Source organism: Salmo salar, chromosome 17 (assembly GCF_965601325.2).
Source record: "Salmo salar chromosome 17, fSalSal1, whole genome shotgun sequence".
Taxonomy (NCBI): Eukaryota; Metazoa; Chordata; class Actinopteri; order Salmoniformes; family Salmonidae; genus Salmo; species Salmo salar.
The window spans coordinates 24,263,077-24,282,348 of NC_138307.1; the positions used below are offsets into that span (position 1 = coordinate 24,263,077).

The 19,272-nt window shown below is 44.0% G+C and overlaps 1 protein-coding gene across 1 annotated transcript in view; it reads left to right on the forward strand.

The window, feature by feature from the left end:
* The window catches only part of LOC106574839 (Krueppel-like factor 7), a 53,553-nt gene extending 36,489 nt beyond the window's left edge, over nt 1-17,064 (forward strand). Inside the window, exons 2-4 of the mRNA XM_082963635.1 lie at nt 1,898-2,537; nt 9,648-9,771; nt 12,915-17,064. Of these exons, the coding sequence (XP_082819761.1) occupies nt 1,898-2,537; nt 9,648-9,771; nt 12,915-12,966 (816 nt within the window). The 3' untranslated portion in view covers nt 12,967-17,064. The remainder of the gene's footprint in view (nt 1-1,897; nt 2,538-9,647; nt 9,772-12,914) is intronic.
* Nucleotides 17,065-19,272: the final 2,208 nt, after the last annotated feature.

A 19,272-nucleotide genomic window follows, 5' to 3' on the forward strand; every position in this document is an offset into this window, starting at 1 on the left:
AACACTTAAATTGCCTCCCTCGTAAATTCAGTTCTTTCCAATTACATTTTACAACGTCCGCAGCAATCACGGGAACAGTAAAACCACGGAAAAGGTTCTTTTTTAAAAGCATCTTGAAATAAGTCCCCATTATAACAGGTAAGAAAGATATTTCCGCAGCATTTCTCTATTGACACACTCTTGGGGGTGCTTACAATTTTACGTTAATATGCAAATTAGTTTAACAGTCCCCCCCCCCCCCAAATAAAAGTATCACCTAGCAACAGATGCATATAATAAAGAGCGGATGTTTTTTTGGAGTGCAGAACACAGAAACAAGGGGGGGGTGTAGTTATATGAACTTCGTCTGTACCTCCTCCACCTCCATAATGGAGCTGTCTGTCATTCTCCTCTGGCTCAGTTGAAATGGTTAGCATAAGGGCCCGGCAGCAGTGCTGTTTTCTCCCATTGCCACTGTCAGAGTACTTTAGCCTCTACATGCCAAACACAACTCACAGCTATCAGAGAGAAAGAGAGAGAGAGAGAGAGGGGCCCTGCCATCAAACAAAACGCCTTTATGGTTTTGTGCGGAGAGCGCTGCTGTGCTGAACAGCGTTCCTGCAACTCCAACCCAACACGTCCCTCTTGAACAGAGCCAGACTTTGTCCGATGGAGTTGGTCTACTAGGTATATGCTGGGCGTTTATGATGGAGTATTCCGTTATTTTAGCATACGGCCAAACCAGAAGGAAATCCCAAGACTGATGACTTAATAAATCTGTCCTCTCCCCTATCTGAGGGTTGTAAAACTGCACGCATGGCTTATCTGTGCTCAATAAAGAGAGACCTGTGCTTGTGTGTAAGAGAGAGAGAGAGAGAAAGGTTAGTCGGTTCAGGGCTCCTCTCCCCACTCCAGCCATTGTAATCAATCTGTGTGTAATGAGCCATCTCTGCAGAGCTGCCAGGCCTGGTAATGTGGGGCTGGTTCTACCATCTACTATCCTCCCTGGGGTTCTAAAAATACTGCAGCAGTCTTTCTCCGCGTATATAAAAAGGTATGATGGGTCCGCACTCAAAAAGATGTCGCCTAAAATATCTATTTTTTTCTTATTTTCACTGCATCAGGGACGTTTGGGCTCTGCAGCCTTCTTGAGTGTGTAGGTACAAATCATTTTCATTCAGAACAGCATTTGGAGGGAACACAGGTGAACAACCGACGAGCAGCAGGTGCTTCTAATCAGGGTGGTCACTCATCTGCCAATCAGGGATGTGTCTTCTCTGATCTACCTGTATACATGTTACAGTCAGAAAGACATACAGAATGATAGGGTATGGGAGTGGGCTCCACAGGAGGCTGCTGAGGGGAGGACGGCATCAAATGGAATGGCATCCATGTGTTTGATGTATTTGATACCATTTCCGTCTATTCCGCTCCAGTCATTACCACGAGCCAATCCTCCCCAATTAAGGTGCCACCAACCTCCTGTGGTGGGAACGAAGGGCAATTGAGGGCATCAGGGGTGAGCTATTCATCAATGAATTGCCTTAGTTGCCTGCTCACTTGGATCCATTATATCAGTTGATGAGAGAGCTCCACATATCACCCAGCCCTGACTGGCGTAGTAATTATGTGAGTTGTCAGGGTTTTTTAATTGAATGAGGTGATCTAGTGAACAAATCCGAACAGGAAATATCCACCCAGCTTTACAGGGATGTTCACCACCAGCAGCACCGTTTTCCAGTATTCCACTGAAATCTGCACTATAGTCATTCTATGTAGCATGTGCTTCAGCCAAGGTTATGAGTCCAGTCTGGGAATACCAGTACCACTATACAAGTACCTGTATATCAGTGTTAAGACATAGGGTTTATGTGTGAGTGTGTATGTTGACCCCGTCTCCTCTCCCTTCTCCCTTCAGACATGTCTGGAGTTGGAGCGTTATCTACAGACGGAGCCCAAGAGGCTGTCGGACCTCTTTGACGAGGAGCTTGACTGCCTGCTCACCCCGGCCTACCTGAAGGAGGACAGTGAAGAGGACCTACTAGACCCCCTCCTCCCCAGCCTCCCGGACCCCCCCAGCCCTCCTCTACCGCCCCTGCTCTGCCCCTCTCGGAAGCACCTCTCTGGGGCCTTGAAGTCTGCCAAACTTAGAGACGGGGTGGGGTTAGGGTCTGGAGGGGGAGGGGTACACCCAGCCCAGTTGAGCGCCGTCACCTCCCTGACGCCGCCCTCGTCCCCGGAGCTGGGACGCCACCTGGTCAAGCCCGACCCCCACCAGACTCTGACGGCGTCCGCGGACGGCACGCTCACTCTCAAACTGGTGGCGAGGAAGGTGGGGCTGAGCGCCGCCAGGCTGGCGGCGACAAACGCGCCACCCCTGCCCACAAGGCATGACACCACAGGCGGGCACAGCGACGGCGAGCAGGGGGGCACGTGTGTGATGGGCGTGGGGGGTATCTCTGAGAACAAGAAGAGGGTCCACCGCTGCCAGTTTAACGGCTGCAGGAAGGTCTACACCAAGAGCTCCCATCTCAAGGCACACCAGAGGACACACACAGGTGACACTCATCAGCACTACGCTGCAGTCTACAGCACAGTTGAAATAGCATTGGTTTTTATTTCAGATACATTGAGCATCAGATTGAGCCTGCCTTGAATACCAAATGTACGGCACTTTTGGGACTATTCTGTTCCATCCCATTGCACTAGGCAAGCTTAATTATGTTCACTTCTGCCCAGGGAAAGTCACTTAATCTGAAAACATAAGTATCATTTATCAAAGAGGTAGATCATCTGAGTCGTTAACAGGCAGGGCGAGCTCTCAGACAGACTCTACAGACCAACACCATCACAACTACTACGCATCATGCATTACCTTCTTAGACATCCCTCGTCCATCCATGTTTCACGTTCCTTACTTTTAGCTCAGGTTCTCTTCAATCATACCTGGTACTCATCATGGTCTTTTCTGTGAACGGAGCCTCATTTATGAATTACAGAACAGATCCACAGATCTTCTTTATCATCCTCTACCTCCTACTCAGCCTCTTCATCCTCTTCCTCGTCTAACCCTAACCCTGGGTCAGTGCTCACTGGCTCCTCCAATTATAGAATATTGGCCCTAAAATAGAATTACCACCTAAACTTAGAGTCCTGGCACCAGCACCCAAAATGAGTACTTCAGTACTCTTCAGCGCTGCCTGTACCCTCAGTATACTCTGCTATCAGTATTCCTCCTCAAGGTTACCACACTACTTCCTCAGCAGATTTCCGGAGGGGGAAATGGCCATAATTCTCACTCTCCTCAATCTCAATCCCAAACCACTCAGACCTCCGTCAGGAAACTGTCCGCAGAGTGACTAACTGCCCCGTGATTGATGGATTGACCTGGATAAGCCGTGGTTTCCCAGTTTATTTTAGTCTGCCGCCCCGTATCCCTCTACGTACTCTTTCTATAGGATAAGTCTGGCACTTCTCAAACACCTGTATGCTAACCAGGTTTGGGGTCAATTCCATTTAAATTCCAGTCAATTCAAAAAGTAAACCAAACCAATTCAGATTTTTTTGTTTTTTTTGTTCTCTTATTGAAAGGCATTGAGGAGAATTTGAATTAGAATTTTAGTTCACTTCCTGAATTGAAATGGAATAGACCCCGACTCTAACGCTCCATGTCAGTTCTACAGCCTCAACAGGTCTGTTCCAATATCCACACTAGCTTCCCATTTAGAGTCGGGGTCCATTCCAGAGTGAGGGATATAGCTGGAACACATGGAAGAGAGTGAGGGATATAGCTGGAACACATGGAGAGAGGAGTATAGCTGGAACACGTGGAAGAGAGTACAGCTGGAACACGTGGAAGAGAGTATAGCTGGAACACGTGGAAGAGAGTATAGCTGGAACACGTGGAAGAGAGTATAGCTGGAACATGTGGAAGAGAGTATAGCTGGAACACATGGAAGAGAGTATAGCTGGAACACATGGAAGAGAGTATAGCTGGAACACATGGAAGAGAGTATAGCTGGAACACATGGAAGAGAGTATAGCTGGAACACATGGAAGAGAGTATAGCTGGAACACATGGAAGAGAGTATAGCTGGAACACATGGAAGAGAGTATAGCTGGAACACATGGAAGAGAGTATAGCTGGAACACATGGAAGAGAGTATAGCTGGAACACATGGAAGAGAGTATAGCTGGAACACATGGAAGAGAGTATAGTATAGCTGGAACACATGGAAGAGAGTATAGCTGGAACACATGGAAGAGAGTATAGCTGGAACACATGGAAGAGAGTATAGCTGGAACACATGGAAGAGAGTATAGCTGGAACACATGGAAGAGAGTATAGCTGGAACACATGGAAGAGAGTATAGCTGGAACACATGGAAGAGAGTATAGCTGGAACAGTTGTTTTAGTCACTCAGAGACATAAAGAACCAAGACAGTGACCGAGCACTGAGGAGGAGAGGTAGAAACATCTCAGTCCACCTGTACTGTTCAGTGACATGCTGGCTCTAAAAGAGCAGGGTCAGTGTTATAGCTAGCTGAAATAGTTACTTTAGCCACTGACAGAACCGAGACAGTGACCGAGCACTGAGGAGGAGAGGTAGAAACATCTGTCGGAGACATAGTGCCATGGGCCTCTCGTTCAATCATCAGGGCATGACTCAAACCCCTCCTTTCTTCACTTGTTATTCCCATAAATGACTGACAGAGAAGATATGAACAATAGAGCTGGAATCGAGCAGACTTTGTGGAAATGACACGTCCCTGCAGTGAGTTTTATGAATGGAGGTTTGAACACAGATAAGGAAGTGTGCAATTCGATTTTGAAGAGAGGAAGAGTAAAAACACGTCTCTCTCTGTCCTGCCTCCTCCTCCTCCCCTCCTCTCTCTGTCTCCTCCATCTCTCCCTTTCTCTCACACCAATGCACGCACACCCACACACTCTCCCTCTCTGCTCATATAAAGGAAGCCAGCATTGACGAGTGTAACAGTAAAAGTGTAGGAGTGAGTAGTACTGGTCTGTAAAGTGCTTTCCCAGTGCCCCCATAATGACCTCAGAGATCACGATACCCCGGTCCATCTCCAGCTAATGGAGGAAATGCAGTTAACCACAACTCAGGCACCTGAGAGGCTGGGTCGTGTGTGTAGTGTGTGTGTGTGTGTGTGTGTGTGTGTGTGTGTGTGTGTGTGTGTGTGTGTGTGTGTGTGTGTGTGTGTTAGTTGCTAGGCAACCATAGCCTATCAATGCAGGAGTGTGTAGCTGGAGTGGTTATATGCTGTGCTCTAGGCACTGGTCTCAGCCTGTATCGATGCTCTCTCCACTATGCCTCCCCCCTCACAACCACCACACCCCCTACCCCCACCAAGAATGTACAGCGTTACAGTGCAGGTTGCTAGGCAACTGCATTCTTTTCTGCCAGCGTGAGTGGTAATTGGCTAGTGGCACAGCGGCGTGTGCTGCCAATGCCAGATCCAGCCAGCTGCACTAGCTGCCTCCTCCTCGTGTTTCATCCCTTACCCCGTTGCTAGGAGACTGAGTCAGGCATCCATGCCTCCCAGGACTATAATTGGCCGGTGTGAGGGAGGGAGGGAGTGGGCCAGACCTAAATCTGCCCCTCTTGTTTTTAAGGCTAGAGGAGATGAGAGGGGAGGATATGGCTAGAGGAGAGGAAAGGACAGAGGAGAGGAGGACAGAGGACAGGAAAGGACAGAGGAGAGAGAACAGACGAGAGGGGAGGATGGGGCTAGAGGAGAGGAAATGACAGGGAGAGAGGAGGAGAGAGGAGGATGGGCTAGAGGAGAGGGGAGGATGGGCTAGAGGAGAGGGAGGATGGGGCTAGAGGAGAGGGAGGATGGGGCTAGAGGAGAGGGGGGGGGCTAGAGGAGAGAGGAGGGGGGAGAGGAGGTGGGGCTAGAGGAGAGAGGAGGAGGGGAGAGGAGAGGAGGATGGGGCTAGAGGAGAGAGGAGGATGGGGCTAGAGGAAAGGACAGGGGAGGGGAGGAGGGGGAGGAGGGGAGAGGGAGGGAGGATGGGGCTAGAGGAGAGAGGAGGATGGGGCTAGAGGAGAGAGGAGGATGGGGCTAGAGAGAGAGAGGAGAGAGGAGAGGAGGATGGGGCTAGAGGAGAGAGGAGGATGGGGCTAGAGGAGAGAGGAGGATGGGGCTAGAGGAGAGAGGAGGATGGGGCTAGAGGAGAGAGGAGGATGGGGCTAGAGGAGAGGAAAGGAGAGAGGAGAGGAGGATGGGGCTAGAGGAGAGGGGAGGATGGGGCTAGAGGAGAGGAAAGGACAGAGGAGAGGGGAGGATGGGGCTAGAGGAGAGGAGAGGAGGATGGGGCTAGAGGAGAGGGGAGGATAGGGGAAATGTGAACCTGTGTTGGGGAATGAGTTGGATGTGAGTGATAAGTACTCTGTTACACACCTGGTACCTCTGTTACCCACCACCAAGCTAGCCTCTAAAGATAAGAATGGCCTCTGTTACCTACCACTCAGCTAGCCTCTCAATATAAGAATGGCCTCTGGTATTTTAAGTTGTTGAGTAGTGAATTCCTTATGGACAACATCAGAGTAACACCAAAGAAGGCTGGCCCAAGGAGGAAGAGGGGGCTAGTCCCCTAAAAACATCTTCACCTGCTGACACACGTCATCCCATTTGCTTTATTATGGTAATGTACCTTTTCAGTTCTTCAGCAGCTTGGTTGGGGAGATAGCAGGCAGGTCATTATAAAAGCACTGTAAACCACAAAATGCTTCCTTCCTTTCTTAATTGCATTCTGAAAGCTGATGAAGCAAGTGTTATGTGGATTGGATGGAGCTCTTGAAGAGAGATATAAAACGTGTGACAACTGCTCTTACAAACCGTGCCTCATTAAACCATCCAAGCACACTGGGGAGCTATTATATAGGTGATATTATATAAGTTATATTATAGTGTATATATTATATAGGTGATATTATATAAGTTATATTATAGTGTATATATTATATAGGTGATATTATATAAGTTTATATTATAGTATATAGATTATATTATATATGTTATATTATTATAGGTTCTATTATAGTATATATATTATATTATATAGGTTATATTATAGTATTTATATTATATAGGTTATAGTATATAGATGATATTATATAGGTTATATTATATAAGTTATAGTATATAGATGATATTATATAGGTTATATTATAGCATATATATATTATATAGATGATATTATATAGGTTATATTATATAAGTTATAGTATAAAGATGATATTACATAGGTTATATTATAGTATATATATTTTATAGGTTATATTATATCAGTTATTTTATAGTATATAGATGATATTATGTAGATTATATTATAGTATATAGATGATATTATATATAAGTTATAGTATATAGATGATATTATATAGGTTATATATATATTATTTTACATTTACGTCATTTAGCAGACGCTCTTATCCAGAGCGACTTACAGTAGTGAATGCATACATTTCATTTCATACATTTTTTTTCTTTTTTCTCCGTACCGACCCCCCATGGGAATCGAACCCACAACCCTGGCGTTGCAAACACCATGCTCTACCAACTGAGCCACAGGGATAGACAACCTATTATATAGGATATAGGTTATATTATATAAGTTATAGTATATAGATGATATTACATAGGTTATAGTATATATATTATATAGGTTATATTATATCAGTTACATTATAGTATATAGATGATATTATATAGGTTATATAATATAAGTTATATTATAGTATATAGATGATATTATATTGTATAGATTATAGTATATATATTATATAGGTTATATTATATGTTATATTATAGTATATAGATGATATTATATAGGTTATAGTATAGTATATATGTTATATTATAAAGGTTATATTATATAAATTCTATTATAGTATATAGATTATATTATATAGGTTATATTATAGTATATATATTATATTATAAAGGTTATATTATATAAATTCTATTATAGTATATAGATTATATTATATAGGTTATATTATAGTATATATATTATATTATAAAGGTTATATTATATTATATAGTCTCTAGTCTCTATGAGACTGTATTTAGTCTGGCGTCTCTATGAGACTGTATTTAGGCTGGCGTCTCTATGAGACTGTATTTAGGCTGGCGTCTCTATGAGACTGTATTTAGGCTGGTGTCTCTATGAGACTGTATTTAGTCTGGCGTCTCTATGAGACTGTATTTAGTCTGGCGTCTCTATGAGACTGTATTTAGTCTGGCGTCTCTATGAGACTGTATTTAGTCTGGCGTCTCTATGAGACTGTATTTAGTCTGGTGTTTCTATGAGACTGTATTTAGTCTGGCGTCTCTATGAGACTGTATTTAGGCTGGCGTCTCTATGAGACTGTATTTAGGCTGGCGTCTCTATGAGACTGTATTTAGGCTGGCGTCTCTATGAGACTGTATTTAGTCTGGCGTTTCTACGAGACTGTATTTAGTCTGGCGTTTCTATGAGACTGTATTTAGTCTGGCGTCTCTATGAGACTGTATTTAGTCTGGCGTCTCTATGAGACTGTATTTAGTCTGGCGTCTCTATGAGACTGTATTTAGTCTGGCGTCTCTATGAGACTGTATTTAGTCTGGTGTTTCTATGAGACTGTATTTAGTCTGATGTCTGTGTTATGCAGTCTAGTTGGGATGATTGGTGGATGTGTGTGACATCTCCTTAGAGAGGGAGGCAGCTGGCAGATTGTAAATATAGAGTAACTTCCCATTAAGCAACACCACTGGCCTAATTATCACACACATGCACATACACACACCTCCCACCAGTATCTCTGCCCCTCTCCTCTTCCTCTTCTCCTCCTTTTCATTTCTGCCCGTTCAGCAGGATAAGAGACCACTGGGAACCCCTCCGCATCCATGAAAACACACTATACACACACACACACACACACACACACACACACACACACACACACACACACACACACACACACCTAACATGTCTCTCTCTCACACTCACACACACACACACACACACACACACACACACACACACACACACACACCTAACATGTCTCTCTCTCACACTCCCACACACACACACACACACACACACACACACACACACATACACACATACACACACACAGGGGCAGACTGGAACCAGAATCAGCCATGGCGTTTCTAACACAGCGGCTCATGTTTTCCTTAAGACGCCCATTATTTGACAAATTATAATTTTGTGCAAAAAAACCCCAAGTCAGACAGGCCCAATGGGCAAAAAATGGACCAGCCCTTCTGGCATTTGCCCGAAATGCCAGATGACCAGTCTGCTGCTACAGACACACACACCCTCCTAAATGGAAGTCTCCTATCAACTTAGCTGCACGTGAAACACAGTACGATGGGAATATACCCCCCATCTAGTTGACTGAGCCCAATGTTAATGTTTGATTTTATGTAGCCATGCAGCTGTTCTGTACAACGTCGATCCTGTTCATCATAAACTGTAATGGTTATATCAGTTTACCGAGGGGTAATAATCAAGCTCTAATACGTGGGATTGGTGGATGCTTGCTATAACCATCCGTATGATTGGTGCATAAGTGTTAAACATGCGTGTGATTGGTGGATGAGTAATAAACAGGAGTGTTTTTTTCTGTCCTCAGGTGAGAAGCCCTACAAGTGCTCATGGGAGGGCTGTGAGTGGCGGTTCGCCCGGAGCGATGAGCTGACGAGACACTACCGCAAACACACGGGCGCAAAGCCTTTTAAGTGTGACCACTGTGACAGGTATGTCAAAACACAATCGCATCACACACACACACCACACACACACCAAACACACACACACACACACACACACACACACAGGCAGCAACACAAGCCTGTTAAGTGTATCGACTCTGAAGGCGAGGCATGCGTTACTCAAGCTCAGTGTTTGGCAAGGCAGTTACAGTACTTAACAGACTGATGCAGCCAGCCCTAGTAAGCAACACTGTAGTACAGGGCATATAGTAGTCATGTTAGGTCCAGACCATAAAGATCAGAAAGGCACCCGTCATGTTGGGAGCACTTAAACGCCTTAAAAGAGGCCTAAAAAAAGCCAACAAAGATGAACTTTACTGAGAAATTCATTGCAGGGTCCCGTCTAGATTCCTATGTGTTTGCATTCTGCTCCCACCTGTTTGATTGGTTTTTATAAGGATGTATTTTAGCCCACCAAGAGCTAGTCTTCCAGTCCTTAAGAAATGTAAAGACTTACAGAAGTGTAGAAAAACAACAGAAGCGGAGTAAAAACACAAACACAGATCCACTGTCCAACTGTTCAGAACCCTCAGGTTATACTGTTGTCTATAGGAGAGTATATTACCATGACAACTGTTCAGAACCCTCAGGTTATACTGTTGTCTATAGGAGCCTATATTACCATGACAACTGTTCAGAAACCTCAGGTTATACTGTTGTCTATAGGAGCCTATATTACCATGACAACTGTTCAGAAACCTCAGGTTATACTGTTGTCCATAAGAGCCTATATTACCATGACAACTGTTCAGAACCCTCAGGTTATACTGTTGTCTATAGGAGCCTATATTACCATGACAACTGTTCAGAACCCTCAGGTTATACTGTTGTCCATAAGAGCCTATATTACCATGACAACTGTTCAGAACCCTCAGGTTATACTGTTGTCTATAGGAGCCTATATTACCATGACAACTGTTCAGAACCCTCAGGTTATACTGTTGTCTATAGGAGCCTATATTACCATGACAACTGTTCAGAACCCTCAGGTTATACTGCTGTCTATAGGAGCCTATATTACCATGACAACTGTTCAGAACCCTCAGGTTATACTGTTGTCTATAGGAGACTATATTACCATGACAACTGTTCAGAACCCTCAGGTTATACTGCTGTCTATAGGAGCCTATATTACCATGACAACTGTTCAGAACCCTCAGGTTATACTGTTGTCTATAGGAGACTATATTACCATGACAACTGTTCAGAACCCTCAGGTTATACTGTTGTCTATAGGAGACTATATTACCATGACAACTGTTCAGAACCCTCAGGTTATACTGTTGTCTATAGGAGCCTATATTACCATGACAACTGTTCAGAACCCTCAGGTTATACTGTTGTCTATAGGAGCCTATATTACCATGACAACTGTTCAGAACCCTCAGGTTATACTGTTGTCTATAGGAGCCTATATTACCATGACAACTGTTCAGAACCCTCAGGTTATACTGTTGTCTATAGGAGACTATATTACCATGACAACTGTTCAGAACCCTCAGGTTATACTGTTGTCTATAGGAGACTATATTACCATGACAACTGTTCAGAACCCTCAGGTTATACTGTTGTCTATAGGAGCCTAAATCACCATGACAACTGTTCAGAACCCTCAGGTTATACTGTTGTCTATAGGAGCCTATATTACCATGACAACTGTTCAGAACCCTCAGGTTATACTGCTGTCTATAGGAGCCTATATTACCATGACAACTGTTCAGAACCCTCAGGTTATACTTTTTTTTTATAGGAGACTATGTTACTATGACAACGTGAGAGGAGCTTGAGGAGCTGTACAGTAATACAGTATGTTGATGTTCACAACAACACCTCATCCGTGTGTCACCTCACCTCCCTGTCCTGTGTGTGTCCAACATCTCCATTCATCCAGACGTATGAGTCAGACAGGGACCTGTGTGTCCAACATCTCCATTCATCCAGACGTATGAGTCAGACAGGGACCTGTGTGTGTCCAACATCTCCATTCATCCAGACGTATGAGTCAGACAGGGACCTGTGTGTCCAACATCTCCATTCATCCAGACGTATGAGTCAGACAGGGACCTGTGTGTGTCCAACATCTCCATTCATCCAGACGTATGAGTCAGACAGGGACCTGTGTGTCCAACATCTCCATTCATCCAGACGTATGAGTCAGACAGGGACCTGTGTGTCCAACATCTCCATTCATCCAGACGTATGAGTCAGACAGGGACCTGTGTGTCCAACATCTCCATTCATCCAGACGTATGAGTCAGACAGGGACCTGTGTGTGTCCAACATCTCCATTCATCCAGACGTATGAGTCAGACAGGGACCTGTGTGTCCAACATCTCCATTCATCCAGACGTATGAGTCAGACAGGGACCTGTGTGTCCAACATCTCCATTCATCCAGACGTATGAGTCAGACAGGGACCTGTGTGTCCAACATCTCCATTCATCCAGACGTATGAGTCAGACAGGGACCTGTGTGTCCAACATCTCCATTCATCCAGACGTATGAGTCAGACAGGGACCTGTGTGTCCAACATCTCCATTCATCCAGACGTATGAGTCAGACAGGGACCTGTGTGTCCAACATCTCCATTCATCCAGACGTATGAGTCAGACATAAATATGTCGTTATTTGTAGCAATGAGGAAAGTAAAGAAGAAAAAGTTAGGAATATGATCGAATAAAATATTCATATTTGGTACATAATGTGATTTCATGTTTTACTTTGTTGACTTTGGTCTCGAACAAATATATGAGTCCAATTTCAATATGTTCTACTAATTTAGTTCTGATGTTGTTTGTGTGCATTTCTTATACATGCAGACAGCTCAACTAATTGTGCCTTAATGGTAGAACAAACGCTGTTAGTGTTGCTTTTCCACCACTGGTTCAACAGATTCATCTGCAGCTTCCATTCCTATTCATAATGCAGCTGCAGTCATTACCGGCCCTGTTGAACATCTTGATTGAAATGTTGATTATGAATTAGTCATACATGTTTAATTGCATGTGCATTAGAATTGCCTTGACGCACTAGCGACTCGCTAACAGCAGCAGTTAGACTGTTGACTCAACAATAGTTCCTCCTGCCATGGCAACAAGCTAACGACATCATTTCTGTCCGTTCTGCAGATGTTTCTCACGATCGGATCACTTGGCACTACACATGAAAAGGCATATCTGAGGAGGTGGAGGGAGAAGAGAGGGAGAGGAGGAGAGCGAGAAGAGGAGAGGTGAAGATGGAGGTGAACATCACGCCCGTCTCTGTTGTGTTGAAAAGGGTACTGAGGAGAGAGAGTTCAATCAAAAGCTTGGTTGCATCAGATCAAGGATCGGATCAGCCTTGGAAGACATGGGAGAGCAAGACAAAAGGACAGTGTCTGTGGGGCTGCATTGGGCACGTAATCATGGCGTTTGTGTACAGACAGACAGACAAACAGACAGTCTGGTCTAATGTTGTTCCCAAAGCAGCTCTGCCTCACCCGAGTCCTGGAAATCTGATACTGCCAGATTGGGATTCTGCCTGGAGACAGTAACACAATACCGACTGACACTTGTGTCGTATAAAGAGTAAAAGAAATGTCGTCCCATTTTCTGTTGCTCTTTCAAAGGTTATCTTAGAGTTTGGACAACTGCAAATAACCACAGGACAAGACTACTTTGCAAAGCCAACCCAGTCAAACTCCTCTTGTAAGGAGTCAAAGGTCAACCGGAAGACATTGACCCAGTCAATGACAGACAACTGATGATCACATTGAACTATAATATTCATACTCCTATTTTCCAGATGCACTCCTCTCTGTCTCCTCTCTGTCTCCTCTCTGTCTCCTCTCTGCCTCCTCACTGTCTCCTCTCTGTCTCCTCTCTGTCTCCTGCCTGTCTCCTCTTTGTTTCCACTCTGTCTCCTGCCTGTCTCCTGCCTGTCTCCTCTCTGCCTCCTCTCTGTCTCCTCTCTGTTTCCTGCCTGTCTCCTCTCTGTTTCCTCTCTGAGTTCCCCTCCACAGCTGCGCAGTGACACTTTTAAAACTTTTGTAAAAAATGTAATTTGTAAACCCTTCGGTCTTGAACTGGAAAGTCTTGAAACTCACCAAACGTTGGCTTGGACACATACTGTTCTAGTGTGGACTGCCATATGCACAAGCGAAAGACAAGTAGCAAAACAGCTACCGAAGCACAGACTGCAAAGGATATCGTAAATTATGTGTACAGGTTTCTTAATTTATTTTCTAAAATCTCTTCCCTTTCCCTATATGTTTTGCTGAGAACAATTCATTTCGGAGCGCACAGATCCTGTACAGCACCTCGCCATCAAAGTACCAAGCCTCTGAACTCTTCAACATGCTTGAAATGATACATTGGTCTATGGGAGTACTTGGCCAACCCCCTACAGAACTACAGAATGCAACTACCAGACAAAAGACAAAACTAGAGCCAGAGTCAAAAGCATACAGACAGAGACTTTGTCGGCCCCTTGCATTTCTAACAGAATTCTGCTCATGTCTACAGTTCATTTCAATAGGCTGAGATGCTTGTACTCAAGGTGGGATGTGGGAAATGTATTTTATGTTGAGGGAGGATTCTTCTTGTTACCGTTCAAGGTTTTTTGGAGGGTGAGTGAGTTATTGTGAATGTACTGTTGTCTGTCTGTGCATGGCATTAGCACCCAGAAAGGACTTGGTCAGTGGGATTGTTGTGCAGTCATATAGGTGGTACTGGGAAGCACAAGCCAGGCAGTGTGATTCACTTTCATCGGTAGTCTTCTCTTCACCATTATCATCACCGTGGTCTTTCCTCACCCTGAACTGTGTAAGAATTGGCAGGTGCAGAAACGCACACATCACTTGGCGAGAAGACAGACAAACATACATTTCCCCACTGACCAACACGGCCCGATTCCCAGCCCCGGCATTAGTTTGCTAGAAAGTGTCCGCCTCCTGTCCTGCTACTCGCAAATACCAAGGAATACAAACTCCAGGGTCATGTTCAGTAGGGAGGAAATTAATCCGAGTGAAACAAGCTACCACCTGAACGTACCGCATGGACGTTTTAAAACCTTTTGCTACAGTGTTCCTGGATGAACACAACCCAGACCTCCAGGCCCGTCTAGCTTAGCTGTGCACAAACACACGCAGGGAGGTTGAATGCATTGCACACGTCATCTCAATGATTTGTATAAAAGAGACCAAAAGAGGAACCTGGTAATAATGTTCTGTGTATATCAAACCTTTACCACACTCTCCCTTGAGGCTTACTGTCCAATATCCATGTGTCTGATTGGTTCCAATAAACCAGCATGAAAGACCAAAAATGCACAGACAACGGTGGTTGATCAGAATCAAAACCCGTTTTATTGTAGGAAACACAGCAGGAAACAAGCAACATCAAATGTTTTAGAGTAGTTGGGACTGTGATTAATGTTTCCTCCATTGGCAGCTCGCTGTGCTCAGACCTTTCTGTATTCCAGGGTGAAACCGTCAAGACAACAACTTAACTAAATGCTCTTATGTAGGTTTTCTCTGTAAATGCTAGCCACCAGTTGATTACTGAGATGTTGATTGTGATATCATCTTTTTTTTTATCGTACAACAAGATTCACTGTGTACTTGAACAGAGTTCCCTTTTGGGGCGGTTTATACAAAGCGGAGTCAAAATTAAGCTTCATTCTGGCCTGCCGAGTGGCGCTGCAGTCTAAGGCCCTGCATCGCAGTGCTAGAGGCGTTACTACAGACCCGGGTTCATTCCCGGGTTGTGCCACATCCGGCCGTGGCCAGGTGTCCCATAGGACGGCGCACAATTGGCTCAGCATCGTCCGGGTTAGGGGAGGGTTTGGCCGGGGGGGCTTTACCTCATCGCTCTCTAGCGACTCCTTGTGACGGGCCGGGTGCCTGCAGGCTGACCCAGGTCACCCCGCACATTGGTGCGGCTGGCTTCCGGGTTCAGCTGGCGGGTGTTAAGGAGCGCTGTTAGGCGGGTCATGTTTCAGAGGATGCCTGACTCCACCTTTGCCTCCCAAGCCTGTTGGGAAGATGCAGTGATGAGACAAGATCAAAATTGTAGAGAAAAAGGGAGGTAAAATGTACAAAATAATTCATCACCTCATCTCTTCAGTCGGTATAATTCAGCACTACAATTTGTTACAACATTTCAAAGTGACAGAAAGACAGGCATTTTGATTGTTTTACAGTTGTGGATAGTTATACACTGCATCTTGATGTACTGTATGACATGTGTTTGCTGTGCACTCTGTCATCATCTTCAAGCCCACTACCATGTCAGCTGTCTGACCACCACATGAACTTTGGATGTTACGTCCCAAATTCGGCTCCCTGAAACATCATGATGCACACACCAGTGTTGATGTATTTCCTGTTTCCAGTTTCCTGTCAGAGACGCATCATGTTTCCTGTTTGTGATCAGAGACACATCATGTTTCCTGTTTGTGATCAGAGACACATCATGTTTCCTGTTTGTGATCAGAGACACATCATGTTTCCTGTTTGTGATCAGAGACACATCATGTTTCCTGTTTGTGATCAGAGACACATCATGTTTCCTGTTTGTGATCAGAGACACATCATGTTTCCTGTTTGTGATCAGAGACACATCATGTTTCCTGTTTGTGATCAGAGACACATCATGTTTCCTGTTTGTGATCAGAGACACATCATGTTTCCTGTTTGTGATCAGAGACACATCATGTTTCCTGTTTGTGATCAGAGACACATCAGTAAGTTAGTAAAAACATTCACAAAGAACTACTGAAACAGACAAACACTTCACATTTACTTTATGTCTGCAGTCTACACCTCATGTTTACTTGTCTTTGTGCATCAGAGCTTGGTTATACAACAATGGCTTTCACTGCTTTGTGTGTGACTAAATCACTGCTTTGTGTGGGAGTAAATCACTGCTTTGTGTGGGACTAAATCACTGCTTTGTGTGAGAGTAAATGAAGATGTATTGTACACCATCCTTAGTGAAACAGCACCTCAAAAAACATTCCCTTTTTCTACCAGCGCCCCCCTCCCATATTCCTAACTGTACTCTCTCTCTCTTTCTCTCTCCTTTTTTTTGCTGTACAAAGTGTTTTCAAAATTATTATTTTATGATGTTAGTATGACGACGTTCTTTATTATGGAAAAAGGAAAGATTTATTTTTGTTACTGGTTTGTTTCATAATTCTTTTTTAAATTGGTATTGTAATATCTCTATGCAAGAACTGTTGAGTGAATCATTTGTATTTAAGAATGTAATATGTGTAATAAATAGTAGAATCACACTGGCCAGTGGTCTCTCTTTTCTTGGCTAGTCCCTGTAAATACATTGGGGATTTCTTCTTTCATAGAAGAAAGGTTGCACCCTGTTGGAGTCATGTCTAACCGGGACAGCAGCAGGGATCAGCCAATCGAGAAGAAGAAAATGTACTGTCACAGACGTCATAATGGCACAGATACAAAGATGAGTCTTCTATCTATCTCTATGCTCACACCTTGGCGGCCATTTTGGTTCCTCTTCCTAATCACGTTCTCTCCCTGCTTACAGTGACAGGTTCATTATTTGACCAATCAACCATCAATATGGGAGTAGGCCTACATGCACTCTTTCATCAGTTCATTTAATTTCACATTCAATGTGGAGGCGTTACAGTCCATTGTCTTGTTGAGGCAATGGAAATTAATTTTGTTCTACTTTCAACCCAAGACTCACACTGAGACCCATGATGGATGAATTACAACTGTTAGTAACCAAGGTGATGACATACCTGCCATTTCTTCTCCTTTTGACTGTGACTAAATGATAAAAGGGTACTCAAATAACTAAATGGTTAATTAGGGTGCAATTAACATGCTAGTTAATGAGCCTGTGCAGTGTATTAATTCTGCTTATGTCTGGCAGGGAACTACTCTAAGGTTTTCTCATTTAATGTCCTTAATTGAAATGGGCACCCTCATCAAGCAGCCTCCATGTATCTGTCAGACTTAATGTTCCTCTATGTGTAATTACAGACAATCACCACACACACCCCTCGTACCTACTGCCCATTGTACCTACACTAGATCAATCTATCGGACAGGTTATGAAATTAGAAACGAGAGAGTCATTTTTCATCCACCGTCCCTCATATCCCATGAGTAGTTTTTAATATTCAGGGATACCCCTATCATGTCATAAGATTCCTAGTGATGAAATGGGAATGGGAGTGTGTTTGTTAAAAAAAAGAGGGGAAAAGATACATACAGTCGCTAGTGAAAGTCTACACACCCCTTTCACATTCTGCTGCCTTAAAATTACATCTAAAAGGGGATTAAAATTGATGTTTTTCCTACAGATCTGCACAACCTACTCCACATTTCCAAAGTGAAAGAAACTTATAGAAAATGTTCCTAATTAATACACATTAAAATAAAATGTATTTTTATTTGACGAGGTAAGTCAGTTAATAACAAATTGTTATTTACAATGATGGCCTACCCCGGCCAAACCCTAATGAAACTGGGCCAATTGTGCACTGCCCTTTGGGTCTCCCAATCATAGCCATTTGTGATACAGCCTGGAATCGAACCAGGGTCTGTAGTGATGCCTCTAGCACTGAGATGCAGTGCCTTAGACCGCTGCACCACTCGTCTCGGATTGCATATGTCTTCATACTCCAGACTTAATACTTGGTGGAAGCACCTTTGGCAGCCATTACAGCTGTGGATCATACTGAATAAGATTCTACCAACCTTGTACAACTCTTATGTCAACACACATGTATCCAATAGGTGTTGAGTGTTCCTGAGTGGTCAGGTCTCAATCCTGACTTAAATTTGCTTGAAAATCTGAGACAAAATTTGAATATTGCTTCCATCAATGACTCCCAACCAAATGTAATGAGCTTGAGCAGTTTTGACAAAAACAATGGCTGTATGTTTCCATAAGAGGTTGGTAGAATCTTATTCAAGCCGGGGGCATGCACTCTGACTTCGGTCGCCAGCGGTGTTTCCTTCGACTGGTGCAGCTGGCTTCTGGGTTAAGCGATCAGTGTGTCAAGAAGCAGTGCGGTTCGGCGGAGTTGTGTTTCGGAGGACGCATGGCTCTTGACCTTAACCTCTCTCAAGTCCGTGCAGGAGTTGCAGCGATGGGACAAGACTAACTACCAATTATATATCCCGAAATTGGGGAGAAAAAGGGGTAAAAAAATAAAAAAAATAAAAATCTGGAGTAGGTTGTGTAGATCTGTAGGAAAAAAATAAAGTCCCCCAAAATGTGAAAACAAGGTGCAAGGGGTGTGTAGACTTTCACTAGGCCCTGTAGATGTGTGAGATGTCCCAAGACGTACCAAACATTTCCCCGGGCTGGACAAGTCAACCCGTGAGATAAAACAGTTTGTTCCAGTTGAGAATGCATCAATGTCATTTTCCCACCAACACACATATTCCATCCCTGCCTCACAGAACGGAACAGTCAGATCCTCAATGACAAACACAGAAGCTGCCAAAGAAGTGTT